The sequence below is a fragment of the Rhinatrema bivittatum genome, chromosome 8 (genome assembly GCF_901001135.1).
Source record: "Rhinatrema bivittatum chromosome 8, aRhiBiv1.1, whole genome shotgun sequence".
Lineage (NCBI taxonomy): Eukaryota > Metazoa > Chordata > Amphibia > Gymnophiona > Rhinatrematidae > Rhinatrema > Rhinatrema bivittatum.
The window spans coordinates 169,390,434-169,417,856 of record NC_042622.1 but is presented as its reverse complement, the minus strand read 5'-3'; the positions used below and the strand labels follow the sequence as shown (position 1 = coordinate 169,417,856).

Here is a 27,423-nt window from a genome sequence, read left to right as displayed (position 1 = left end):
GCTTCAATCTCTTTCACAAGAGCTTCTTCATTATCTAATACAAGTACAAAATGCCTTCTCTGTATCACTTGAAAGAGCATGTGTCTCCGCATCACAGGTCTTACTCTACCAGAGCCCACTGTAATCCCATTGTTTTTTGGGTTCCTTAACGCCCTGTGTGAGTTGGGGGGGGGGGGGGGGGTAGACATGTGGGCTGCACAGTTGTGAAGAATGGGTGTCTGTGGGTCACATGTCTTATCCTACCTGAGCCCATTGTAAACCCCTTTTTCCTTGGCTTTTGGTTTTTCTGTGGTAGGGGGGAATTAATTCCTGAATACTGTAAAGTGGGTGAAACTTTATTGCAGCTAATTCAGCTTTAACTCCAGCCAGCTCCTTTTTCAAGGAAGAGAGTTCTGAACAAATGGGGCAAGCCCTAAGTTTCCAGATGATTTCCCTCAAAATAAAGGCTCCACAATAGTTACATTGGATAGTCCTCATTTTGGTTAAACAGTTAACACTTGGCCAGGGCTTTTCACTGGACACTGTATCTGCTATTGATTTTGAACAGACCCTCCCCCAGATTAAGTTAAGCTTTTTACTTAGCTCTACACAAGAATTTGTAGTTATGGCTGTCTCCTTGAAGTTCAAAGCAAAATGAAGACTTGATTGCCCCCTGCAATGCACTATGGGTCCCTGCCCACAGCTGAAGAGCCCAATCCCTTTTTTTTTTTTTTTTTTTCTTCTTACACAAACACACAGCAATTTAATGCAGAACATAAGAAATTGCTATGCTGGGTCAGACCAAGGGTCCATCAAGCCCAGCATCCTGTTTCCAACAGACGCCAAACCTGGCAATTACCCAAACACTAAGAAGATCCCATGCCACTGATGCAATTATTAGCAGTGGCTATTCCCTAAGTAAACTTGATTAATAGCCGTTAATGAATTTCTCCTGCAAGAACTTATCCAAACCTTTTTTGAACCCAGCTACATTAACTGCTCTAACCACATCCTCTGGCAACAAATTCCAGAGCTTAATTGTGAGTTGAGTGAAAGAATTTTATTCGATTAGTTATAAATGTGCTACTTGCTAACTTCATGGAATGCCCCCTAGTCCTATTATCTGAAAGTGTATCCCCCCTTAGCCGTCTCTTCTCCAAGCTGAACCCTAACCTCTTCAGCCTTTCCTCATAGGGGAGCTGTTCCATCCCCTTTATCATTTTGGTTGCTCTTCTCTGTACCTTCTCCATCGCAACTATATATTTTTTGAGATGCGGCTAACAGAATTGTACACAGTATTCAAGGTGCGGTCTCACCATGGAGCAATACAGAGACATTGACATTTTCTGTTTTATTAACCATTCCCTTCCTAATAATTCCTAACATTCTGTTTGCTTTTTTGACTGCTGCAGCACACTGAGCCGACGATTTTAAAGTATTATCTACTATGATGGCTAGATCTTTTTCCTGGGTGGTAACTCCTATTATGGAACCTAACATCGTGTAACTACAGCAAGGGTTATTTTTCCCTATGTGCAACACCTTGCACTTGTCCACATTAAATTTCATCTGCCATTTGGATGTCCAATCTTCCAGTCTTGCAAGGTCCTCCTGTAATGTATCACAATGCACTTGTGATTTAACTACTCTGAATAATTTTGTATCGTCCGCAAATTTGATAAGCTCACTTGTCGTATTCCTTTCCAGATCATTTATATATATATTGAAAAGCACTGGTCCAAGTACAGATCCCTGAGGCACTCCACTGTTTACCCTTTTCCATTGAGAAAATTGACCATTTAATCCTATTTTGTTTCCTGTCTTTTAACCAGTTTGTAATCCACGAAAAGACATCGCCCCCTAGCCCATGACTTTTTAGTTTTCTTGGAAGCCTCTCATGAGGGACTTTGTCAAACGCCTTCTGAAAATCCAAATACACTACTTCTACCGGTTCACCTTTATCCACATGTTTATTAACCCCTTCAAAAAAGTGTAGCAGATTGGTTAGGCCAGACTTCCCCTGGGTAAATCCATGTTGACTTGTTCCATTAAACCATGTCTTTCTATATGCTCTGTGATTTTGATCTTTAGAATAGTTTCCACTATTTTTTCCGGCACTGATGTCAGGCTCACTGGTCTATAGTTACCCGGATCACCCCTGGAGCCCTTTTTAAATATTGGGGTTACATTGGCCACCCTCCAGTCTTCAGGTACAATAAATGATTTTAATGATAGGTTACAAATTTTAACTAATAGATCAGAAATTTCATTTTTGAGTTCCTTTAGTACCCTAGGATGCATACCATCCGGTCTAGGTGATTTGCTACTCTTTAGTTTGTCAATCTGGCCTACTACATCTTCCAGGTTCACAGTGATTTGGTTTAGTTTGTCTGACTCATCACCCTTGAAAACCATCTCCGGAACTGGTATCTCCCCAACATCCTCATTAGTAAACATGGAAGCAAAGAATTCATTTAGGCCTTCTGCAATGGCGTTTAACCCCTCAGTCATCTAATGGTCCAACCGACTCCCTCATAAGTTTATTGTTTCAGATACATTTAAAAAGGTTTTGATTATGAGTTTTTGCCTCTATGGCCAACTTCATTTCAAATTCTCTCTTCGCCTGTCTTATCAATGTTTTACTCTTAACTTGACCATGCTTATGTTTTATTCTATTTTCTTCAAATGGATCCTTCCAATTTTTGAAGGATGTTTTTTTGGCTAATATAGCCTCTTTCACCTCACCTTTTAACCATGACGGTAATCGTTTTGCCTTCCTTCCACCTTTCTTTATGCGTGGAATACATCTGGTCTGTGCCTGTAGTAATGTATTTTTAAACAATGTCCATGCAACAATATCAATATCTAGGAAAATTTAGAGATTATAAGGCTAGCACTACACAAAACACAGAAAAATATAACCAAGAAAGCCCTCTAATCAATCCATCAATTTGCCTGCCTCCTTTCATAGACCTCATGCACATGAAGGTATAACAAGCACTACATACTCTGGACTGCAAAAGAGCCTTAGCATATTACAAGAAACACATTTAGCCACATGATAATAGCTCTCAACTATTTGTATTATATGATTCCAACAGACTAGGAGTAGTGGTTGTCAAGCGTACCTTATCTAACTGGTTGGCTGAGTGTATTCACCACTACTACACCTTAGCAGGACAGGAAGTCACAGACTGTAAAGGTTCATCAAATGAAAACTACTGCTGCTTCCATTGCTCATCTTCGAGAAGCACCTATTGAAAATATCTGTAAAGCTGCAACTTGGTCTTCTGTTCCTTTCTTTATGTATCACTACTGTCTAGATAACCTCTCAAAGACTGATAGTAAATTTGGACAAGCAGTTTTGCTATAGTCAGCACCATGTGGGCTGTATTGTTTACTCAGTAAACACTCCCCTGCAACTGGCAGCTTGGGATTCTCCATATGTAATGACTAATTCAGCCTGCTTATCAACTGAAAAAGCAAGTTTGCTTACCATAAACTGTGTTTTCCATAGGCAACCAGATGAATTAGCCAGGAAATACCCACCTGTTTCCCAGGAGAGTCTACTACATAGCTAGGTCAGCTCTGGTGTAGACCAGGAAATTCACGAGGCAACACCCACATGGGAACTCCTGCACATTCTCAGTAGAGCTCAAAGCTGTACTAGTTTAGAGAGACAAGTCTGATGTTGCTAGATGATGTTTCCTACATGTAATGGTTAATTTATCCTGCTGTCTATGGGGAAAAAAACATTTACAGTAGGCAAACTTGTTTTTCTGATTTCAAGATCATTGAGTGAATTTTGAAAAGTGGCATGTGAAAAAGAAGCAATTTTCAAAAGCCTATTTAAATGCATAAAACTTTAGAAAATTGCCTCCCTAATTACTAAAAATATACCTGCTGTAAATAGAATGATCTACTCTTTTGGGTGATGTAAATTGTATACACACTTTGGTATCTGAAAGAGATCATGAAAAGTCCCTCTTTGAATGGTGTCTGGCTGTATAGATGGTCATAGTCTGTATACAGTGTGCTCTAGACAGGTGTACTAATAGGAAAAAGACATTTGTAATGCATTTTATTTCTTGGTGCCCATTTCTAGAAAATTGTTTTTGTAATTGTTGTATAGAAAAGTGGAAGGGGAGGATGTTTGCATGAGTAATTCTGGGCTGTTTTTCCTCAGGTACAGTTTCTACTATCCAAGAAGGAGGTATAACCCGAGGAATGCCAGCCACAAAGGTCCCTGTGGAAGCTGTGACTGCCTTACGTGGCTCTATTACTCAGGTATTTAAACATGCAGGACTTGTATAACTTCAAAAAGTTTTAAGTAAAATTCATACTTGATTTCAGAAAATGACAACATTTTCACTCTAGAGAGAAGGAACACTTATATGCTTTTTTACTTTTTTTTTTTTAATTATTACTGGGGGCAAGAAACTTTTGTATAAGAAAAATCACATTTAAGGCTGCACAATCAGTGGGGGTAAAAGAGTGGTGGCATTCCTCCTTATAGTGCAGTATACAGGGTTGCATCTTTCAAGGAGGAGAATACGGTGTGTTCCGACAAGAGCTTTTGGTCCCCATCAATTTATCTTAACAAGGAGTGATGGGAGAAGAAATTCAACAAAGCATGAGCTGTCTGTTTCAGAATGGGGTGTGCACAATTACCTTAGTTTTTCAGATTTTTTTTTTCTTATTTCAAAATTATAAAAAGGAGTTGGAGAACACCTAAATAAAAAAAAAAAATTATGTAGTTGGCTAGACCAGTACAGATATGAGGCGTGTTTTATTGTATTGTATCTTGTTGCATAACAAAAATCTCTTTCCTCTGTCTTAGTGAATAATTTCTTTGCTTATTCTAAGAACTAATTAGCCACAAACTATTTGAAGCATTGGCTGGGTTAAATGACAGCATGCATAAGGAATTCAGCAGGTTATACTAAATTGTATAAGTCCCTTTGAAATGGTGCCTTTTCTGCAGAATGCTGAAACGAGCTTGACAAACCCTTTCAGACATTACTTGTTATTTCTAGACTTGTGGTGCAGTTTGGCACACATCACATCCTGATGTGCATGCACCAACTGGAACAGCAGGATTTAGCCCTATGTTGCTTGGGACATCTTGACATCCATACATTGATGACGCACCTGTGTACCAATGCTGCAATCTGTGGCCAAGTGAATATCCTCCAAAGATTCATTGAAGCTTAGCACGCCTTCTGGGAGCATGCTGCAGAGGGACACATGCAGCTAGAATATCCCAATCTGTGTTCTGTATGCAAAAGGAGCTCCATTGTTAAGAACCAAGACAGAATCTCTGGATCCAGGCCTGCTTATCTCACTACATAGTACTGTTTTTTTGAGCAGGCTGCTGCTGACTGCCTTCTCATTCTTTGATTTCAGGGCACACCAGCCCTGTCTCAGGCTGGCATCGCTGCTGATACGCTGCTGAAGGGGACCATCACCCGACTTGCTACGGAAGATCTGAACAGCCCTGAGAAGTGCAGAGAGGATGCTGCAGCTAAGGGACATGTCATTTATGAAAGCGAGAGTGGCCTTATTGTGTCCTATGACAGTAAGTTATTTATCCATGTGATTCAGAGTCTTGTACCTCGACCCTGACAGCCAGGAAGATTTGAATTCTTATATATATGGTTTCAGGGAGATGCCCTTAGCATTTCAAAATTCAGGCTTGTTTAGCTGGTGGAGCCTGACACACGAGCTTTATTAAACCACTTGGACATATAGATTGATAGTGCAAAGTTTCCTGAACATACCCAGATCAGTCCAGGCAAGTGGGTTTTTGCATCCCTACCAGCAGATGGAGGCAGAGAACAAAATCTTTTGAGTGCCACCTGCAGTCCCTCAGTATTTCTCTGTCCTCAGCAGATGGTAGAAGTGCAAACCTGCAGACCATTGTGGGCCATCCCTCAGGTTGAGTCGGGCGAATGGGGGGGTTGGATACCCCTACTGTGGCAGCCCACTGGTTCTAGGACCCCGGATAGCCAGAGGACTGGCTCAGTTTTCGTGTCCCAAAGACCCCTCCTGGCCACTGCTGGCTCCCTCAGGGAAGTATTCCCTTTAGGGTTTTTCTTGCCTTTTGTTTTTTTCAGTAAAGGTTTGTTAAAAAAAAAAACAAAAAAACAAACCCCAAAAAACTTTAATTTTCTATTCCCTGTACGTACCAGGATCAGTCCAGGACACCTGGGTTGTGACTCCGCACCAGTAGATGGAGACAGAGCAAAACTTGTGGGCGGAGCCATATATGCCCCTGTGCCAGTCACAGCCCCTCAGTCTTACTCTGTCTCCAGTAGATGGTGCAGGTCCGGTCACAGCCCTGCCTGCCCTGATTCTGGTAGTTAGTCAGGGTTAGGGTTTTTCTTTTGTGATCAGTTCTTGAGCCTAGTTAGTGGTTTTTTTTGCCAAATTGGGGTTTGTTCTTTTGATTGAAGAGTCAGATCCCGGCTGCCCTGCCTCCCAGGGGGGTTGAGAGGTCCTGAGGGGACTACCCCCCCCTGGTCGAGGCCGCTGCTAGGGTCGAGGACCCGGCTCCACAAGTAGCAGCGTCAGGGGTGACACCGGGGAGCCCGGTTCACTCACCCCTGCAGGTACAGGGCTCCAGGACCCGGGACAGCGACAAGCGTCAGTAAAAAAAAAAAAAAAAAAAGGTTTTTGCTTTTGTTTTGTGTTCGGCCGGCTCTCAGTTTTCCTTGCGTTGCCGCTCGCCGCTCCGTTCGAGGGGGGTGCCGCTTGCAGGGGGGGAGGGCGCCGAATTAATTAATTAATTTCTATTTCTGAAGCGCGTCTTGGTCTTCCCGCGTTCGCCGGCGGCCGCGCGGCTCCCCATGCCGGGCCTGCGGCTCGGCGCGCGCGCGCCTACCTCGTGACGGTTTTTTTGTTCTTCCGGCGTCCCGGGCGGGGAAGGGCCGTCCGGGACCCCTCGGGGGTCTCGCTCCCGGATCGCGCGTTCACCGCTGCGGGTTGGAGGCGCCATAGGTAGGCCTCAGGACCGGTTCCCGCGGGAGTGGCGGCCATTTTGGCACAGAAAGAGAAATCGCGCGGGATGCGCCGGGGGATTCGGCCTTGCCTCCCGCGTTTTTTCCCCGCTGCGGGGCGCGGCGGGAGGGGGCTCCTCAGAGGGGCTTCGGTCCGGGGAGGTTTCCGGGGCCGATTCTTCTGGGTCAGGTTCTTTCTCGCAGGACTTTGCGCTATTGCTACGAAAGGTACTTGGTACTAGCGTAGCAAGCGCAGCCGAGGCGGGGATCCCTACAGAGGGTCCCCACAAGCTTACTCCACGGACGAGGGCTGCGGAGGGCGTCCAGGAGCCCTCAAGGGGGAATCGGGCCCCTCGGGGCATGCCGCAGGAATCGGATTCGGAAGATTCCCCCGTGGAGGTTACTGATTTTCCAAAGAGCCCCTGACGGGGGCCGAGGAGGCGGCGGCGGATGGCTCCGCCCAGCCCAGCATGGGAAAGGGAGTACAGACCATGGAAGGGGATGACCCCAAGGTAGTCCGACTGTTCCACAGGGAGGAACTATTGCCCCTTATTCCGGCCATCCTCCAGGAGCTGGGGATAGAGGCCCCACCTGTGGTGGTCCGCCAAGAGGCCAACATGGATCCTGTTCTGCTGGGCCTTACGGGTCCGGCAGTTGCCTTCCCGTTTCATTTTCTTCGGATATCTTCTTCTGCGCAGGGGATACTCCGGAATTAAGATTGGAGGTCAGCAAGGCCATGATTAAGCTCTATCCGCTCCCAGAGGAGGCGCTGGACCTTCTCCGTCTTCCAAAGGGGGATTCAGCGGTCTCCGCGGTGACAAAGATCTACTATCCCGGTCACAGGAGCTACGGCACTCCGGGATATCCAGGACAGGAAGTTGGAAGTGCAGCTTACGAAGATTTGAGGTATCCGCCCCGGGGTGCGGGCCGCCATCTGCACTAACTTCGCTATGAGAGCTAGTCTGCGCTGGGCCCAGGACCTTCGGGCGAAGGCGGGCCTGTCTGCGAAGGAGGCTTCTCAGGCTGATAGGTTGGAGGCGGCGATAGCATATGGAGCGGATGCCCTGCATGATCTGCTGCGTACATCCGCTAGGTCCATGGTGGCGGCGGTATCTGCGCGTCGTCTCCTATGGCTGCGCAACTGGGCTGCGGATGGTTCGTCCAAGGCTCTCCTGGGGGGCTCTGCTTTTCAAGGGGAAATTGCTGTTTTTGGCATGGAATTGTGTGATTTGATGTTTTCTCTGGAAGAGAACAGGGCATTTAAACTGCCCGAGGATAGACCAGATCGTGGTCATCTTTTCCTGCCAGATCCCGGCTTCGGGGACCCAGGACATCACCCCTTCGAAGATCCACCGGCCCTTTATGTAGGCCGTCTTCCTCTCGGAACCTTCAGTGGTAGCAGTCCTTTCGGGGAAACGAGTCTTCGCCATGAAGTTCGAATGGTCCATCCCTCGCCGCGCCTGCAGCACGTCATTCCACAGGTTGGAGCGCGGTTAACGTTATGTTTCGAGGAATGGACCATAGTGACGTCGGACCAGTGGATCCTCGACGTGATAAGACACGGCTACGAGTTGGTTTTTCGCTCGCATCCCAGCGTACAAGTTTCTGGTCTTACCCTGCAAGGACCCCAAGAAAAGGGCGGCGGTGCTGGACTCCATCCGACGATTGGAAGGCTTGGGGGCCATTTCCCCCGTCCCTGTCGATCAGCGAGGCAGGGGCAGGCACGCCATTCACTTCGTGGTTCCCAAGAACGACGGCACGTCACGGCCAATCCTGGCTCTAAAAGGGGTAAACAGATGCCTTCGTGTTTCCCACTTCAAAATGAAGACAATTCACTCGGTGATAGCGTCGGTACGTCCGGGCGAATTTCTGGCGTCCCTAGATCTCACAGAAGCGTACCATTCACATGGGCATCCAGCAGGTTCTGCAGTCTAGGAAGGCACTACCAATTTCGAGCACTCCCTTTTGGGCTCGCGACCGCTCCTCGGACATTCACGAAAGCGATGGTGGTAGTGGCAGCGCGGCTCCGTCGGGAAGGACTCCTGGTTCATCCTTACCTGGACGACTGGTTGGTCCGGGCAAAGTCAGAGGATCAGTGTCGGCGGGCGGTGGCCAGAGTGTTACAGCGCTTGCAGTCACTAGACTGGGTGGTCAACTTCAACATGAGTCAACTGACTCCCACTCAATCCTTGGAATCTCTGGGAGCCGTATTCGACACGAAGCGGGGCTAGGTGGTCTTATCTAAAGATCGGATATGCAGGCTGCAGTCTCAAGTGCGGCGTTGGTTCGCCCTCAGCCGCCCGCGAGTGTGCGATTACCTGACGGTTCTGGGATTGCTGGCTTCAACGCTCGCGTTGGTACCCTGGTTTTCTACCTACCGCTCCCATTCGCGGGCCAGGCGCGGTCCAGCCTGCTCTGGTGGCTGGATCCCAGTCATCTGTCCGGTGGAGTGTCACTTCTTGGGCCCAGGTGGACGATGGTGACCACGGATGCCAGTCTCTCCGGCTGGGGAGCAGTTTGCCTAGGGAAATCGGTGCAAGGATTTTAGTCAGTCGCAAGCCCGGTGGCCTATCAACTGTCTGGAGACCAGAGCGGTCCATCTGGCTCTTCAAGCCTTCCTACGGTGCTCTGGGGAAAGGCAGTCCGAGTTCTTTCGGACAATGCGACTACAGTGGCCTACATCAATCACCAAGGCGGGACGAGACGTCCGCGGGTGGCACGGGAGGCGCAGTCCTTGATGGCTGGTCGGAATACATCCTCAACAATGTCGCAGTGTCTCATATTGCCGGGGTCCACAACGTCCAGGCAGATGTCCCCGCCTGGATTCCGGCGAGTGGGAGCTGGCGGGAGAAGCGTTTCTCCTCATCTGCAGGAAGTGGGGGGTTCCCCACATGAATCTGATGGCCACGTGGCACACCGCGAAGGCTCCGCGATTGTACAGTCGGCGTCAAGAGAGGGGAGCAGAAGGCGTCGACGCGTAGGTGCTTCCCTGACCGACGGTTCTCCGTGTTTCCTCATGGCCCATGATCGACAAGATGCTGCGGCGCATAGAATTGCACCCGTTCAACGTGATCCTGGTGGCGCTGGAGTGGCCGCGCCGCCCGTGGTTCGCAGACCTCTTCAAGTTGTCGGTGGCGGCTCCCCTTCGTCTACAGGGGTTCACGGGGCTGCTTCATCAGGGCTCCGTCTGTTTGGAGGATGCGGATCATTTTGTCTCGCGGCATGGTTTTTGAGAGGAATCGGTTGCAGAGAACAGGTTACTCGGCCGCGGTCATAGCTACGCTGTGGAGTTCCCGGAAGCAGTCTATGTCCCTGGCGTATGTCCGGGTATTGGTACTCTTTGAGGAATGGTATGTTGAGCGGGGTTTGAACCCCACTGTCGCTGCCGTTTCCGATATTCTGGTTTTTCTCCAGGCCGGGCTGGCCAAAGGCTTCGCGTGCAGTTCGCTACGGGTCCAGGTGGTGGCGCTTGGTTGTTTGCGAGGGAAGGTCCGGGGAGCCTCCCTGGCTCTTCACCTGGATATAGCCCGTTTCCTGCGGGGGGGCTAAACACCTCCGTCCTCCCTTGCGTTCACCTTGTCCGTCTCCGCCGTAGGCTCGGCACCGTTGGAGCCCTTGAAGCGCGCTACGGTCCAAGCTCTCACGTTGAAGACCGTATTCCTAGTGGCGGTTGCTTCGGCACGCCGTGTTTCGGATTTACGGGCGTTGTCATGTGTTTCGGATTTACGGGCGTTGTCATGTAGGGAGCCGTTTATGCGGATCTCTGACGTAGGGGTTTCCTTACGGGCTGTTCCTTCGTTTCAGCCTACGGTAGTGTAGGTTTTTCACGTGAATCAATCAGTGGAGCTTCCCGCTTTCGCGGTCAGGGAGTCTTCGGACCCGAAATCGAAAGCATTGCGAAAACTGGATGTGCGGAGGTCACTTCTTCACTATCTAGAAGTCACTGATCCTTTTCGGGTGACGGATCATCTGTTTGTCCTGTTTTCGGGCCCACAGACAGGTTCTGCGGCGCCTCGCACAACGATCGCCCGTTGGATCAAAGAGGCCAGTGGCTCAGCGTACCTAGTGCGGATAACTTGCGCCAGTGGGTCTCAAGGCTCATTCGACGCGGTCCCACGCTGCGTCTTGGGCGGAATCTTCTCAGGTGTCGCCTCAAGTGATTTGCAGGGCGGCTACCTGGCAGTCATTGCATACCTTCTTCACACATTATCGGTTGGATGTTCAGGCTACTGAGGCCGGAGGGTTTGGAGAGAGGGTATTCCGAGCGGGACTCTCTGCTTCCCACCCTCGGTAACTTAGCTCTGGTACATCCCAGGTGTCCTGGACTGATCCTGGTACGTACAGGGAAAGGAAAATTAGTTTCTTACCTGATAATTTTCGTTCCTGTAGTACCAAGGATCAGTCCAGGATCCCGCCCGCAGTGCTACAATCAAATAACGGAGAGTCCGCTCATAGTTCTTTAAGATTACAGCTCTCTGCTTGTTTCTTTCGCTCTCCCGGTTGGGGAGTCTGGTTCCCGTAGGGGTTGATATTGTTTCCATTTAAGTGGCGTGTTTTGCTAGTTGGCTATGGTTGCCTTATTGCTTTCTACTTTGACATTACGTATGACTGAGGGGCTGTGACTGGCACAGGGGCATATATGGCTCCGCCCACAAGTTTTGCTCTGTCTCCATCTACTGGTGCGGAGTCACAACCCAGGTGTCCTGGACTGATCCTTGGTACTACAGGAACGAAAATTATCAGGTAAGAAACTAATTTTCCTATAAAGAAGAGAATAGAAGTGGGAGAGCCAGGAGAGTCTGCCTGCAGTGCACTGCCGGGGCAGTTGACCTCCACAGGTCTCTGGGTCGCTGAGGGAGTGGGAGCACTGTGTGCTGGTGCACGTTTACTGACATTTCCCCAGCGGGGAGCAGTTCTTGTTTGTGCATCACGCCCTTGCTTTGGTTCGGATAGCCGCTTGTTGGCACACGCGATTTCCCGCCACTACTATGACGCTGATACATAAAGCCATTCAAAATAGAGATATGCTCTGGTTCACAGATCAACTACAATTCAAAACTTCTTCCCGCCCAACGAGATTCCAGAATTTAGCCAAACTAAAGATTCCAGCACCCAATCTGACTAAACTCTCTAGTACAAAAGAACGATCTTTCATTATTGCCGGATCAACAATATGGAACACCATGCCCTCTGAATTACGCCAGGAACTCTGTCACAAAAAATTTAAACAAAACCTTAAAACCTGGTTATTTAAAAAAGCCTACTATTAATGAACTAAATCTTCTACTACTCTTCCTAATTTCCACAGTCTCTCGTTTATTGTTTATATTCTATTAATACAAAGTTATACATGGTATTGTATTCGTTCAGTTACTAAGTTATATTGTAAAGCGCAATGCTGAATTACTGTTTGAATGTAAACCGAGGTGATGTTACTTACGTACTCCGGTATAAAAAAAAATCTGTAAATAAATAAATAAACACATAAATAAATAAATAATACTGCGCGATCACGGGAAAATTCCCCAGCAGGGTTCAGGGCTTCTATGCGCCACAGCCTTTGTGATTTTGGAGCCGTTTTTTGGCGTACGCGTTTCCCACGGCTGCCGCGCTCTGTTAGCGCTAGTGCGGTGGCGCGTCTTGGTCTCTCGTCAGCCACATGGTGCGGCCTACCTCGGAGCAGAGCATCGGGCTGGATGACGGATAAGCCACCTATGGAGGCCTGCAGCACTTGGTCAGCCCACCTAAATGCCCTATCTCTGTGCACAGGGCATTGCCTCGGTGGGAGGGGGAGAGAGGGATCCTCTGCTAAGGGTCTTAAGGCCAGGAGGGCTTCTTGCTTGGTGGGGCCCGCGGCTGGGACCAAGGTGGGGAGTATCCGTGCCCACTGCTCCCGTGGGGAATCGCAGTCAGGGGGCTCCGACAGACTGCAAATCTGGTGACTCCCCTCCAACTCTCTCTCCTGCGGGGCAGGATCTCGAGGATAGTGGTGTTGAGGGAACGGTGTCGGAGCCCAGTAGCCCTGAGAGGGTGGTTGAGGGCCTGTGGGGTTTTCCCCCCCCTGAGTTTGTTTTGCTCATGCACGAGGCCTTTCTGGCTAGGAAGGCAGCTAAGAGGAGACCCAAGAAGAAGACTTCAGGATCTTTCAAAAGATCCGGACCGCCTGTGTGGAGTTAGCCTTCAGAGATCTGGATGACTCTGATGAGCCGCAAGAGGCTGTGGATCCGGAGGGGGACCCGGATGCCGGTCAGAATCCAGACCCGGATGGGAGCAAGGATGAACCAGACCTCTGTGACTGAGCCGGGGGCTGATGGTGATGACCCCCGGGTGGTCCGCCTGTTTAAGGAAAAGGAGCTGCGGCCTCTTATTCCTCAGGTGTTGGAGGAATTGGGAGTGAAGTTGGCTCAGGAGGAGTCAGACAGCAAAGGCGTCAAACCGGTTCTGGATGGTCTGCAGGGTCCACCTGGTACCTTTCCCATGCCTAAGAAGATTCAGAAAACTATTAGCCGGGACTCCCCAGAGGCAGGCTTGAAGGTCGGAAAAGCAATGGCAAAGCTTTATCCTTTGTTGGAAGAGCATTTGGATTGCCTATAACGCCCAAGGTGGATGCGGTGGTCTCGGCAGTGACCACGAAGACCACAATTCCGGTGGCGGGAGCAGCTGCTCTGAAAGATATCCAGGACCGCAAACTTGGAAGTTCAATTGAAGCACATATTTGAGGTGTCAGCTTTGAGTCTCTGGGCTGCGGTGTGTACTAGCATTTATTTTATTTATTTATTTAGATTTTCATATTCCGCTTTTCGCACTTTTTTCAGCACTTCAAAGTGATGCAGCACACCTGCTTGTGTTGGATCCAGAAGCCGCAGGAACAGGAGTCTTTGGGAGCGCTGTCCCCCACACAGGCAGCTTGTCTGGAGGCAGGGTTGGCTTATGTGGCGGATGCTTTATATGATCTGGTGCCCACTGTGGCTAGGACCATGGTCTCGGTAGTGGCTGCACGACGGCTTCTATGGCTGTGCAATTGGCGGATATGTGGTCCAAGACTTAATTATGTAATCTTCCTTTTAAGGGAAAGCTTCTCTTCGGGGACGACACCTGGATCAGCTCATGAAGTCCTTGGGGGAAACCAAGGGCAACAGACTACCGTCAGACAAGAAAGGCATTAAGAAGAACTTTCCCCACTCATTCTTGCTTTCGAGAATTGAGATTTCGGGCTGGTAGAGGATCTTCCTCCTCAGGTTCTAAACAGTCATCGAGTCGTCAGTATTCCTTTCCGGGGGGGGGGGGGAGCAGGTCCTCCAGAGGCAGTTCCGGTCAGGGAGCCAGAGGAAGTAAGCCGTCCCAATGAAGCCAGGGTCGCCCACTCCTCATTGGTCGGGGGCAGGTTGTCCCATTTTTATAAGGAGTGGGTCAAAATTACCTCAAATTGGTGGGTACTGGAGGTGGTAAGAGACAGTTATGCCTTAGAATTTCCTTGTCCGCTCAGGGACATCTTCCTGGAGTCACACTGTTCTTCTCGAAACAAACGGGAAGCGGTAGAGGGGATTCTGCAAAGGTTGATAAGCTTGGTAGCAATCCTTCCGGTGCCTCTGAGCGAGCAGGGGCAGGAAAAGTATTCCATATATTTTGTGGTTCCAAAACAAGAGGGCACCTTCCATCCCATCTTGGATTTGTGAAGGTGAACTTGAGTTTGCGGGTACCGCATTTCCGGATGGAGATGCAGCGTACGGTAATTGTGGCAGTCCCAAAGGAGAGTTACTGGCGTCTTTGGATCTCACTCAGGCTTATCTGCATATTCCCATTGGAAAGGACCACCAAAAGTTCTTGCGGTTCAAGGTACTGGGTCAGCATTTCCAGTTTCAGGCCCTTCCCTTCAATCTGCTTATGGCTCCTCGAACCTTCAAGAAAGTTATGGTGGTGGTAGCAGCGGCCTTGAGGAGGGAAGGGGTGTTAGTTCACCCGAACCTGGACGATTGACTCATCCAGGCGAAGACAGAAGAGAAGTGCACTCATTAGGTGCAATGAGTGAGGCATCTCCTGAGCTCATTAAGATGGGTGATCAATGTAGCGAAGAGCCACCTGGTTCCATCTCAATCTCTGGAGTACCTAGGGGCCCATTTCGAAACCCGGAGGGGTAAGGTATATCTGACAATGGACAGGTTGGTGAAATTGCAGCAGCAGGTTTCAGAGTGCTATGTCTCCCAGTTCCGAGGAGCTGGGATTACCTGTAGGTCCTGTGTTCCATGGCCTCGATGTTGGACCTGGTTCCATGGGCCTTCGCTGATATGTGGCCGCTGCAGAGGGCTTTGTTGTCCCAGTGGGATCCGAAGTCGGAGAAGTATTTTGTCCCCTTACCTCTGCTGAGGGATGCCAAGTCCAGTCTGGCATGGTGGTTGTCTAGGAACAATTTGGGAAGAGGTGTGGACCTCGAAGTCCCAGATTGGATGATTCTGACCACGGATGCCAGTCTCTAGGGCTGGGGAACAGTGTGCCTGGGACATTCATTCCAGGGTCTGATCAGTGGCAGAGAAGGCCTGGTCCATCAATCGTCTGGAAACTAGAGTGATGTGCAGAGATGTGGAGGTGTTTCTGCCACTGGGTCAGGGGAATCCAACCCTGGGTTTTATGGTACGCCTTGGGAGAGAGAGGAATGTTCTCTAATCTTGGCTTGGGTACTGGTCAATACTGAGGGACTGCAGGTGGCGCTCTGTTATGTAGCAGTGCTTTAAAGTTTTTGTTCTTTGCCTCCATCTGCTGGTAGGGATGCATAAACTCACTTGTACGGACTGATCTGTGGTATTGCAGAAACAAAAATTAGCAGGTAAGAACTAATTTTCCTTTATGGAGGATGATATTAATGACTGGTGAACACCCTTCCCTTTAATAAACTTGCATAGCAAAAATGTGCAATTGACTGTGACTTCCAATAGTTTATTTCATGACAGTGTAAAAGTGCTCCTTGTGCCTCTGGAGAGGTAAACAAAGTGATCTAGGACGGCTGGTTCTCAGTAAGGGTGTGTAGATCTGTCTGGGGTTACATAATCACTGGTGAGGAGAGCCCAAAGTGTGGAAAATTCACCCTTCCCCACCCCCCTCACAGAACAGAGCAGTAAGTTCCTGTTCATACCCTGGATCAGTCCAGATGAATGGGGTTTATGCATCCCTATCAGCAGATGGAGGCAGAGAACAAAACTTTCAGTACTGCTACGTAACCAAAAGTGCTACCTGCAGTCTCTCAATATTTCTCTGTTTCCAGCAGATGGTAGAGGTGAAAACCTACAGTCTGGAGTTGTTTGAAGAAAAAAGGATAGGATAAGAAGAGGATTTAGCTACCCGAGGTGTTAGGTTCCTTCGTGAGTCATCCCTCGGGTGGAGCAGGGCAAGTGGGGCGTTGGTAATCCCTGTCCAGACTCAGCCCTTCTTGACGGGGGGGGGTAGATAGCCAGGGGTCCTGGTTCCCTCTCCACCCTCTGGGCCCCTTCTCTCTTGGTGGGCCTTTCTCCTCAGTCTCCTATCTCCAGAAGCAGGGGGAGTAGTTCTTTCCCCCTTTAGTTGTGGCCTGTCTGGAAGCTATCGGAGGGGGGCGCTTTCTCTTTTACGAGGAGTGGACCAGAATCATGTCGGACCAGTGGGTACTGGGAGATGGTAAGAGACTGTTATGCCTTAGAATTTTCTCGGCCGCTCAGGGATGCCTTTGTAGTCTTCCGTTGCGTCTCCTGGAGCAAGCGAGAGGTGGTGTGGAACACGCTACAGCGCTTACAATTTCTGTGTGCCATTGTTCCGGTGCCGCCTTAGGAAAGGGGGCAGGGCAGGTATTCTGTGTACTTTGTGGTACCAAAGAAAGAGGGGACCTTTTGGCCCATTCTCGATCTGCAGAAGGTAAATGCGTCCCTCCGGGTGCCGCGTTTTCGAATGGAGACGGTGCACAAAAGGGAGTTTCTAGTGTCCTTGGACTTGTCAGAGGCCTTTCTTCATATCCCCATTCGGCCTGAACATCAGAGGTTCCCTGTCCCTCCCTTCCCCTCCCCTCCCCTCCCAGAACTGGCTGGTTCTAACAACGGATGCGAGTCTCCGGGGCTGGGGAGCTCACTGTCAGGAACTCACGCCCCAAGGACAATGGACAGAGGAAGAGACCCTCTAGAACATAAATTGCCTGGAAGCCCAGGCAGTGAGTGTGCAATTCAGCCACAGACTCCAGGGTCAAGCAGTCCGCATAATGTAAGACAGCACTATGATGGTAGCCTACATCCACCGGCAGGGAGGAACCAAGAGCCAGCACATGTCTCAGGAGATAGTCCTCTTTATGGGTGGAAATACATGTACAGACAATCTCATCATCACGCAGTGCAGGAAAAGACAATGTCAGAGCAGATTTTCTAAGTAGGGAGAGTCTGGATCCAGGAGAGTGGGTGTTGTGTGCCGAAGCCTCTCAACTGATAGTAGATCGCTGGGGCCCCCCTGTCCACCGACCTACTGGCTGCATCTCACATTGCGAAGGTTGCCCGATTCTTCAGTCACAGAAGAGATCTGTGGTCACTGGGAATCAATGCTTTCCTTCATACCTAGCCAGAAGAAGAGTTGCTATATGCCTTCCCTCTGTAGACCCTGATGGGCAGGATCATTTGCAGAATCGAGCCACAGGGGATTAGTCCTACTAGAAGCTCCAGATTGGCCCAGGCATCCGTGGTATGCAGACATGCGGTGACTCGTGGAGACATCCCACCCCCCCCCCCCCCACCCTCAGGGTCCTTCTACAGCAGGGACCAGTCCATCACGAGGATCTGACTCAATTCTGTCTTAAGGTGTGGCCCTTGAGATGGCTCGCCTGATGAAGCGAGGATATTCTGCGGTGGTAATTGCCACCTTGTTCCGCGCTCAGAAGTTCTCTACGTCCCTAGCATATGTGCAGGTCTCTCTCCCCCCACCCCCCCTCCTTGGGCAGTCAGAATCCCACTTATTCTGGAGTTTTTGCAGGATAGCTTGAATAAAGGTTTGGCTCAACTTGAAGATGCAAGTAGCTACGCTCTCCTGTTGCAGGGGCGAAGTGAATGGAACCTCCCTGTCGGCTCAGCCGGACGTTGCCCGTTTTCTGAAAGGGGTAAAGAATCTTCGGCCACCCTTACCAGTGACAGGTTCTCTTGTGAAATCTTAATCTAGTATTGAAATTTTTGGCAGGGCCCTCCTTTCGGCTGCTGCACGGTCTTTCCTTGCGTTTATTAACCTTGAAAACAGTGTTCCTGGTGGCTATATGCTTGGCGCGTCGAATCTCTGAACTGCAGGCATTGTGTTGGGAACAGTTCCTCTGGATGACTCTAGGAGCATTACAGCTTCATACTTTTCCATCCTTCTTGCTCAAGGTAGTCTCGGAGTTTCATTTGAATCAGTCCATTTCGTTGCCTACCCTAGATAAGCACAGGGATGTGGAGGAATATGGCCTCCTCCGTCAAAAGAATGTTAGCAGACTTTTGTTGCTGTATGTGGAGGTTTCAGAAATGGTCCGAAAGACGAACTGCCTCTTTGTCCTTCACGGTGGAAGGAAGCAAGGCAAATTAGCTTCGCAGGCTACCATAGCTCGCTGGATAAAGGAGGTGGTCACGGAAGTCTATGTGGAAGCAGGAAAGCCATTACCTTCTTAGGTTAAAGCTCATTCCACCAGGGCTCAGGCAGTCCCATGGGCGGAAGTTAGACTGCTGTCCCCCATCGATAACTGCAGAGCAGCAATGTGGTCCTCCTTACACACATCCAGGTTCCATTGCCTGGATGCACAGGACCGGGAGGACGCAGCCTTTGCAAGGGCTGTATTAACCAGACCGCGGGCAGCCTCCCGCCCCAATCGGGAGTACATTTTGTACATCCCATTGGTCCTGAGTCCATCTGGCTACACGCTAGGAAATGGAGAAATTACTTATCTTATAATTTTGTTTTCCTTAGTATAGTCAGACTCAGTATGGTGCCAAGGATTTGCCAGTGGAGTGGATATCTATTCCAAGAGATTCCGGGTAAGCCTTCATCCAGTCCCTAGATCAGGGCATCTTTAATCTTACTGTGGTTCCATGTTTGTTTGGTTGAGTACAGTTACGGTTATCTGTTTCTAATCAAGTTTTTTCAATAGTATGTCCACAGTGGCTTTTGAAGAGAATAATTAAGATCTGAGGTAACTGCAGGGGTGTATCTAAGGTGACATCAGCATTGAAATCTAACTCCATTTCCATCTGCTGGCGAGGGAGCATAACCCATTGGTCCTGAGTCCATCTGTCTACGCTAAGGAAAATGAAATTATCAGAAAAGTAATTCTCCATTCCAGGTGCACCAAGACATCACAATCTCTTAAAGGGTGCACTGGTGGTTGGTAGGGAGGTTAACTTTTTGATACAGTGCATAGTAATAAAGTCTGCACATCTCTGTTACATGCAGATTTTACTACAGATTTTCAAAGGAATTTTATGTGCATAGAATCACTTTGAAAATGCTGGGATAAAGTCCCCTAGTGCATGCACAAGTTACATGTTGAAAGCTATACCTACTCCTAACAGTGCAGCTTCTGACTGTGGCAAACTTATACATGTGCATATAGCATATTTAAAACTAATCGGGAGAAAATTCTTTTTCACTCAGCTCACAATTAAGCTCTGGAATTTGTTGCCAAAGGATGTGGTTAGTGCATTTAGTTTAACTGGGTTTGGATAAGTTCTTGGAGGAGAAGTCCATTAACTGCTATTAATCCAATCGACATAGGGATTAGACACTTGTATTACTGGCATGGGATATAGTGTTTGGGTACTTGCCAGGTACTTATAGCCTGGATTGTCCACTATTGGAAACAGAATACTGGGCTTGATGGACTCTTGGTCTGACCCAGTATGGCAATTTCTTATGTTCAGACTTTTGAAAATTGTAATGTCCTTTTCCCACCTTCTCTGCCCCTTGCATCTAAATATGCCCTTAAGTCTGTGCATATTTAGATGCAAGCCCAATAGAGTTGGTTCCAAAGAGCCACTTAATGCGCACAAAATCTGTTAGTCTACATGTACTTGTCTAGTAATGAGGAGGAGGATAAAATCAATTTCTCCCAGAACAAGCAGGATGGTAGTCCTCACATGTGGGTGACGTCACTGGCCGGAGCCCTATCACGGAAAACTTTTCTGTCAAAATTTCTAGAACTTTTGTCTGGCACACTGAGCATGCCCAGCATGACATAATCCCTGTAGCTACAGGGGTCTCCCTTCAGTCTCTTTTTTTCCCACGCTGTAGTTGCCTCGCGGTTTAGGAGCTCTGTGAGATTTTCTCACTCCTTTTTTCCTCACGGAAAAGGTTTGAAGTTTACTTCTTAGAAATTACATATCAGCGGTCTCCCATTGCGCCCCGTATATCTCGGTCTCTCGGTGAGTACTCTCTCGCATCTGTGGCCGGTTCCCGTCTGCTACTCTGTTCCCACAGGCCACCGACCTTTTTTGCACCCTTTCCATCAACATGGTGACTGGGTTTTGAAAATGCCCAGACTGTCCGCGAACAATATCCATCACGGACCCCCACACTATGAGTGTGCTATGCCTGGGCTCGGCTCACAACATCTGTCTGTGTCCTGAATGTGCCCAAATGACTCCCAAGGGCAGATGAGCACGTCTGGATAAAATGGAGTCTCTTTTCCAGTTAAAATCTGCTCCATCCACTTCTGCCCAGTCATCACCGGCGTCTAAAACTCCATCTACCGACAAACCTAGCTGGGAACAACATGGAGCCGATGACCTTCCGTCACCACCTTCCAGGCCATCTATTGCATCATCCTCGGTGTCAGGGAAAGACCGCACCGAGCACCAAATAAAGCACCAGCATTGATCCGATTGCATGCTTGGTGCCAGCACTGACGTCCCATCGGCATCGAAGGCCACAGAGCCACCATCGAAGAGGGCCCAGTCAGAGGAGCCTCCATCCTCCTCTGCACCTGATGGCCCGAGGCGTTCCCCACTGATACCGGTGCTGGGTACTGAGCCTTCACAAATTATTGTGGAAAGGCCAGTAACGCCTAGCCTGCCTCCCCCCTGTAGCTGCACTGTCTACACCAGCTTTCAGGGAGGAACTGAATGTCCTCATCCGCCAGGCAGTGGTCAATGCTGTCCAAAACCTCCAGCCTCCACCGATGCCGGCTCCCATACCGGCACAGACTACTGAACCATCGATGTTTGCACCGCTATTACATCGACTCGATGCCCTCATCGGTGCTTTTCCGACTCAGCCTGTCCCATTGGTGCCAAGTCTGCCATCAAGACCTCTGCAGTTCCCAAAACCCATCCCGGGATCCTTGGACGATGACGACACCATGTCTAGTCCAGCTCCCTCACAGCCAGAAAAACTTCCAGGACCATCGGGACTCTCTGGATCTAAACATCCATCAATTCCCCAGATGCCATCGATTCCTTCAAAGCCTCCATCGATGCCAATACACCTGCCATCGACATTTTTGTCGATGCCTATTCACCCTCCTTCCGGATCTTGACAAAACACTCCTTATGATCCATGGGAAGATGTGGATACAGATTCCTCTACATCAAAGGAATTACTTTCAGAGCCTTCTCCTGCAGAGGAAAGACGGCAATCTCCTCCTGAGGACCTCTCTTTCGCCAATTTCTTTAAGGAAATTTCAGAAACCATCCCTTTCAACTTGGTAACAGAGGAGGACATGCGTCACAAAACATTGGAGGTTCTGCAATTTGTTGACGTGCCTAAAGAAATCATGTCCATTCCTGTGCATGAAGTCTTATTAGACCTTCAACACAGTCTATGGGAGCACCTGTCAACAGAAAAACAGATGCCACATATCTCGTCCAACATGCTCCAGGCTTCCAAAAACCACAACTGTCTCATCATTCAGTTGTGGTTGAATCTACACAGAAAAAGGCAAAGCACTTGCGGCCTCATTCCTCAGCCCCTCCAGGAAAAGAGCAAACATTCTTAGATGGTCTAGGTAGGAAAATGTTCCAAGGCTCCATGTTGATGTCTCGTATTGCCGCTTACCAGCTCTACATGACCCAATACCAGAAAAACCTGTGGAAGCAGGTTCAGGACCTTGCAGTCTCATTGCCTTAGCAATATCAAGAGAGTCTAACTGCTATTCTCCACAAGGGCCTTGAGGCAGGAAAGCATGAAGCTAGAGCAGTATTTGTCTCCTTTGAAACTGCCTCCCACTTATCAGCAATGGGAATCAGTGCCCAACGATGGGCTTGACTAAAGGCTTCTGATTTACGGCCTGAGGTCCAGGACAAACTCGCTGACCTCTTGTGCACTGGGGACAATCTCTTTGGGGATAAAATTCAAGACTCAGTGACTTAGTTAAAAGACCACTACGAGACACTGCACCAATTGTCTACAGTGACCACTGATGCTCCCTCCTCATTTCGCAGAAGCATGAGAAGGGACCCCAAGAAATCGTTCTACCGCTCTTGCTTCTACCGCTCTTGCTTCTACCCTCTCGCTTCTAGAGTGAAGCCTGCTAAAGCCCCTCACAAAGGATATACATGCCAGCCCAAAGCACCCAGAGCTCAACCAGCCCCACAGTCTGGTCCAGCATCTGGATTTTGATATGTTTCCAGAGAACAGTTGCCAGTGTTCAATAAATCCAAATCCAGAGATACCTGTCGGAGGCCGATTGCTCCACTTCCAATATCAGTGGCGCCTCATAACAGACCAATGGATAATTTCAATCATAACCAAGGGATACCATCTAAACTTCCTCACGGTACCCCCAGACTCTCCACCAAATCCACTGTGGGCCCGAAAAGACCACACGCTGATGCTGGAGTCAGAGCTCTCTGCCCTTTTTCAAGCCAGGTCTGTGGAACCCCTTCCCTCAACACAAACTGGCAGAGGGTTCTACTCCCGCTGTTTTCTAATTCCAAAAAAAACAGGAGGGCTCCGCCCCATCTTAGACCTTCGCAATCTCAACAGATTATCCAAAAAGAAAAATTCAGAATGGTGTCTCTTGGAATCTTACTTCCCCTTCTACAATAAGGAGATTGGCTCTGTTCTCTGGGTCTTCAGGATGCGTACGCACATATAGCCATAAACTCCCATCATCTCAAATACTTGCACTGTATAGAGGGTCACAGTCATTTTCAATACTGAGTACTACCATTCGGCCTTGCCTCAGCACCTCAGGGTTTTTACGAAATGCTTAGCAGCGGCGGCTGCCCACCTGCGCAAGGACACCGTTCACGTGTTCCTTTACCTCGACGACTGGCTAATCAAGAGCCAGTCCAAACAAGGAGCTCTCGAAGCACTCACCTCACCATAACTCTGCTACACTTCTTGGGATTTCTCATCAATTACCAAAAATCCCACATGACTCCATCTCACCTCCTTACTTTCATTGGAGCAGATTTGGACAACACAGTCGCAAAGGCCTTCTTACCCAACGACCGCACAGACACACTCTCCAAACTGGCTACGTCTCTGCGCACAAAGAGAACAGCCTCAGCCCATCAATTCTTAACATTGCTGGGCCACATGGCTTCCACGGTCCACGTCACTCCTATGGCCAGGCTGGCCATGAGAATAACTCAATGGACTTTGAAATCTCAGTGGCTCCAAGCCACTCAACCTCTTTCATCCCAGATTCATGTAACCCACCAGTTGTGTCTGTCACTTCTCTGCTGGACAAACAAAGCCAACCTGCTGACCAATTCCCTTCCAGCAGCCAATTCCACAAGTAACCTTAAACACGGACGCATCCAACTTGGGTTGGGGAGCTCACGTGAACAACTTTCAAACTCAAGGTACTTGGACACATCTCGAAGCAAAATATCAAATCAACTTCCTGGAGCTTCGAGCCATATGTTATGCTCTTTATACATTCAAGGACTGCCTTTCACACAAGACTGTTCTTATACAAACAGACAACACAGTTGCATTGTGGTACTTGAACAAACAGGGAGGAATTGACTCTTATCTCCTCTGCCAAGAAGCCGCGCAGATCTGGGGCTGGGCCCTTGCACACTCCATGCACCTCCGGGCCACCTATCTAGCAGGTGTACAGAACGTACTAGCAGATCTCCTCAGTCGACAGTTCCTTCCACGAGTGGTCTCTAGATCCCGATGTGGCAAGCAAACTGTTCCAACGCTGGGGTCAACCAACAATCAACCTCTTTGCATCTGAACTGAATCACAACGTGGACAGATTCTGCTCCCTGCACAGGCACCAAAACACATTAGCCATGGACGCCTTCGCTCGCCCCTGGAACACAGGCCTCCTATACGCGTATCCCCCGATACCTCTGATAGCCAAAACTCTCGTAAAACTACAACAGGACAAAGGGTCAATGATACTCATAGCCCCGTATTGGCCTCGACAAGTGTGGTTTCCCATGCTTCTCGACCTCTCAATCAGAGAACCCATTCGCCTGGGCACAGCACCCACTCTCATAACTCAGAACCAAGGCATGTTACACCATCCGAACCTTCAGACCCTATCCCTCACAGCCTGGATGTTGAAAGCTTGATCCTGCAACCGCTCAATCTTTCAACTGATGTTTCTCAAGTGCTTGTAGCTTCATGAAAGCCTTCCACACGAAAATCCTATCATTCCAAGTGGAATAGATTTATCATATGGTGCATGCAAAAAGGTATAGACCCTTTTTTCCTGCCCCACTCCATCTCTATTAGACTATCTCTGGCACCTTTCAGAGTCTGGTCTCCAGACTTCCTCGGTGAGGGTACACCTGAGTTGCCATCTCAGCATACCACAAGGGAGTGGGGGATGCCCCGGTAACAGCGCAACCCCTTGTGAGTCTGTTCATGAGGAGCCTACTACAGCTTAAGCACCCTCTACGACCACCAGTCACTGAATGGGAGTGCATGAGCCTTACAAGGCTCATGCACTCCCCATTTGAGCCTTTGCACTCCTGCGATGTTAAATTTCTTACATGGAAACTTCTCTTCCTAGTAGCCATCACATCTGCTCGAAGGGGTAGTGAGTTACAAGCACTTGTCACATACTCACCCTCTACAAGGTTCCTACATGACCGAGTGGTCCTCCATACTCACCCTTAATTCCTTCCCAAGGTGGTCACTGACTTTCACCTGAATCAATCTATAGACTTGCCCACCTTTTTCCCAAGGCCTCACTCTCACCAGGGCGAGAGACTTTTGCACACCTTGGACTGTAAACGTGCACTTGCATTTTACTTAGACCGCACTGCAGTCCATAGGAAATCCACCCAACTCTTTGTTTCTTTCGATAAAAACAAACCAGGAGTTGCAGTGGGCAAACAAACTCTCTCTAACTGGCTAGCAGACTGTATCGAGTTCTGCTATGAAAAAGTAGGCCTTCCTCTCCAGGGACGAGTGAAGGCGCACTCAGTAAGAACCATGGCAACCTCAGTAGCACACTATCGTTCAGTACCGATTGCTGAGATCTGTAAAGCTGCAACATGGAGCTCTCTTCACACATTTGCAGCACATTACTGCCTGGACAAGGAAGGACGTCAAAATTCTGCCTTTGGACAATCCATCTTAAAGAACTTATTTCCAGTAGAATCCCAACTCCTTCCACTTTCATCTGCTGTGATTTCAGGCTGCCTCATTTTCCCCAACAGTACACCAGTTGTTGTGCCTGTTGCACAAGTTGTAAGCTGTTGGTCCAATTTAAATATGAGTCAGCCTGTAGCTTGCTAATCATCCACATGTGAGGACAACCATCCTGCTTGTCCTGGGAGAAAGCAGAGTTGCTTACCTGTAACAGGTGTTCTCCCAGGACAGCAGGATGTAGTCCTCACGAAACCCACCCGCCACCCCACAGAGTTGGGTCCGAAACGTTTTATTTTATTTTTCGCTCGCACCTTTTGCTACAAACGAGACTGAAGGGAGACCCCTGTGGCTACAGGGATTATGGCATGCTGGGCATGCTCAGTGTGCCAGTCAAAAGTTCTAGAAACTTTGACAGAAAAGTTTTCTGTGATAGGGTTCCGTCCAGTGACATCACCCACTTGTGAGGACTACATCCTGCTGTCCTGGGAGAACACCTGTAACTGGTAGGCAACTCTGCTTTCTCCTCGTTTTCCCTTCGTAAATGTTTATACAGATCCGGCAGTACAACTAGTAGCCATGTTCACCACCCATGTTTCTGAAACTTTACAATTGTAAAGTGTGTGTTGGTATGCTGTTTATAATAAGCACATTGATCTTCAGTTGCTTTATTTTAACTAATATGGGGAAAAACTGGGGGCTTTATTGAAAAACTTACCATCTTTCATCCGGCCACTAAACCCTTGTCGCCTAATGGTGAAGGGCCACACCCCGTATAGCACTGCACAATGTCATCCTATAATCGGTGGCTCTCAAGCTTTGGAGTTAATTTTCAAGGCATAAAATTCTGTATAGTGAATATTGCCCAAGGTGACGGTGTCAGTGGCCATATTTTGAATGCCTGAAGTTTTGAACTCGAAGTTCACTGCTCCTAATTGTGAGAATCCGCTCCATTCATAGGTTGGTGGTAATCTTAGCCTCCCTGACATGCCAGAAGGACTTTTCTGTTTTAGTTAAGTGCCAGGTAGTTTGGAGGAAGACGTGGCGCTGGGTATGTCAGATTTGCCAGAATGAAAACACAAAACTAGTTATTCTAATAGGGGTGAATGTAAAGGAGTACTGTGCAGTTTGTTGTATAACTGGAAGAAACTGGAGTGGAGGAGTAGCCTAGTGATTAAAACAGTAGGCTAAGAACCAGGGCAGCCAGGGTTCAAATCCCATTGCTGCTCCTTGGACCTTGGGCAAGTTACTTCACCCTCCAATGCTCAGGTAGAAACTTAAGCCTAGATTCATCATTTTTCGATAAATATAGTAAGAATAGCGCCCATTTTATCACATTTTGGGCTGCTGCTGGCTAGAGAGAGAGCGCCTCTGAACATAAGAACATAAGAAATTGCCATGCTGGGTCAGACCAAGGGTCCATCAAGCCCAGCATCCTGTTTCCAACAGAGGCCAAAACCAGGCCACAAGAACCTGGCAATTACCCAAACACTGAAGAAGCTCACCAAAAAAGTTAACTATTTATACCACTGTAAGAAGAGGCAGCAGTAACTCTGGGAAAGGTTTTTGGGTGAATTGGGTTTTCGGAGGCAGTTTAACGTGCACAGTCATACGTACAAACATTACAGTTACCATCAGTGAAGATTTAATGTGATTTGCAGTGATGAAAGGTGAAAGTAGATTTGTTCCATGTTCTCTCTTCCATGTTCTCTCTTCCTAGCTTGATTGCAGCTAGGTAGAGAGTGCATCAATTTAGATAGAGAGAACATGGTACACATTAAATCTTCTCTGGTAACTGTAATGTTCGTAAGTATGACTGTGCTTGTAAAACTGCCCTCTAAACCCCAACTCACCCCACAAACCTCACCTCACGTTCATATTGCCCCCTCTTACAGTTGTATAAAGAGTTCAAAAATCTGTGGGCCTCCAC

At 48.6% G+C, this 27,423-nt stretch overlaps 1 protein-coding gene across 18 annotated transcripts in view; it reads left to right on the top strand.

Moving 5' to 3' along the window:
- NCOR1 (nuclear receptor corepressor 1) overlaps positions 1–27,423 on the top strand; it is a 372,787-nt gene that overhangs the window by 238,775 nt on the left and 106,589 nt on the right. For 17 of the 18 annotated variants that reach the window (XM_029611288.1, XM_029611291.1, XM_029611302.1 and 14 more), the window contains 2 exons: positions 4,166–4,266; positions 5,386–5,557. In XM_029611288.1, coding sequence (XP_029467148.1) covers positions 4,166–4,266; positions 5,386–5,557 — 273 coding nt within the window. The remainder of the gene's footprint in view (positions 1–4,165; positions 4,267–5,385; positions 5,558–27,423) is intronic. The other variant, XM_029611287.1, reaches the window with a different exon arrangement.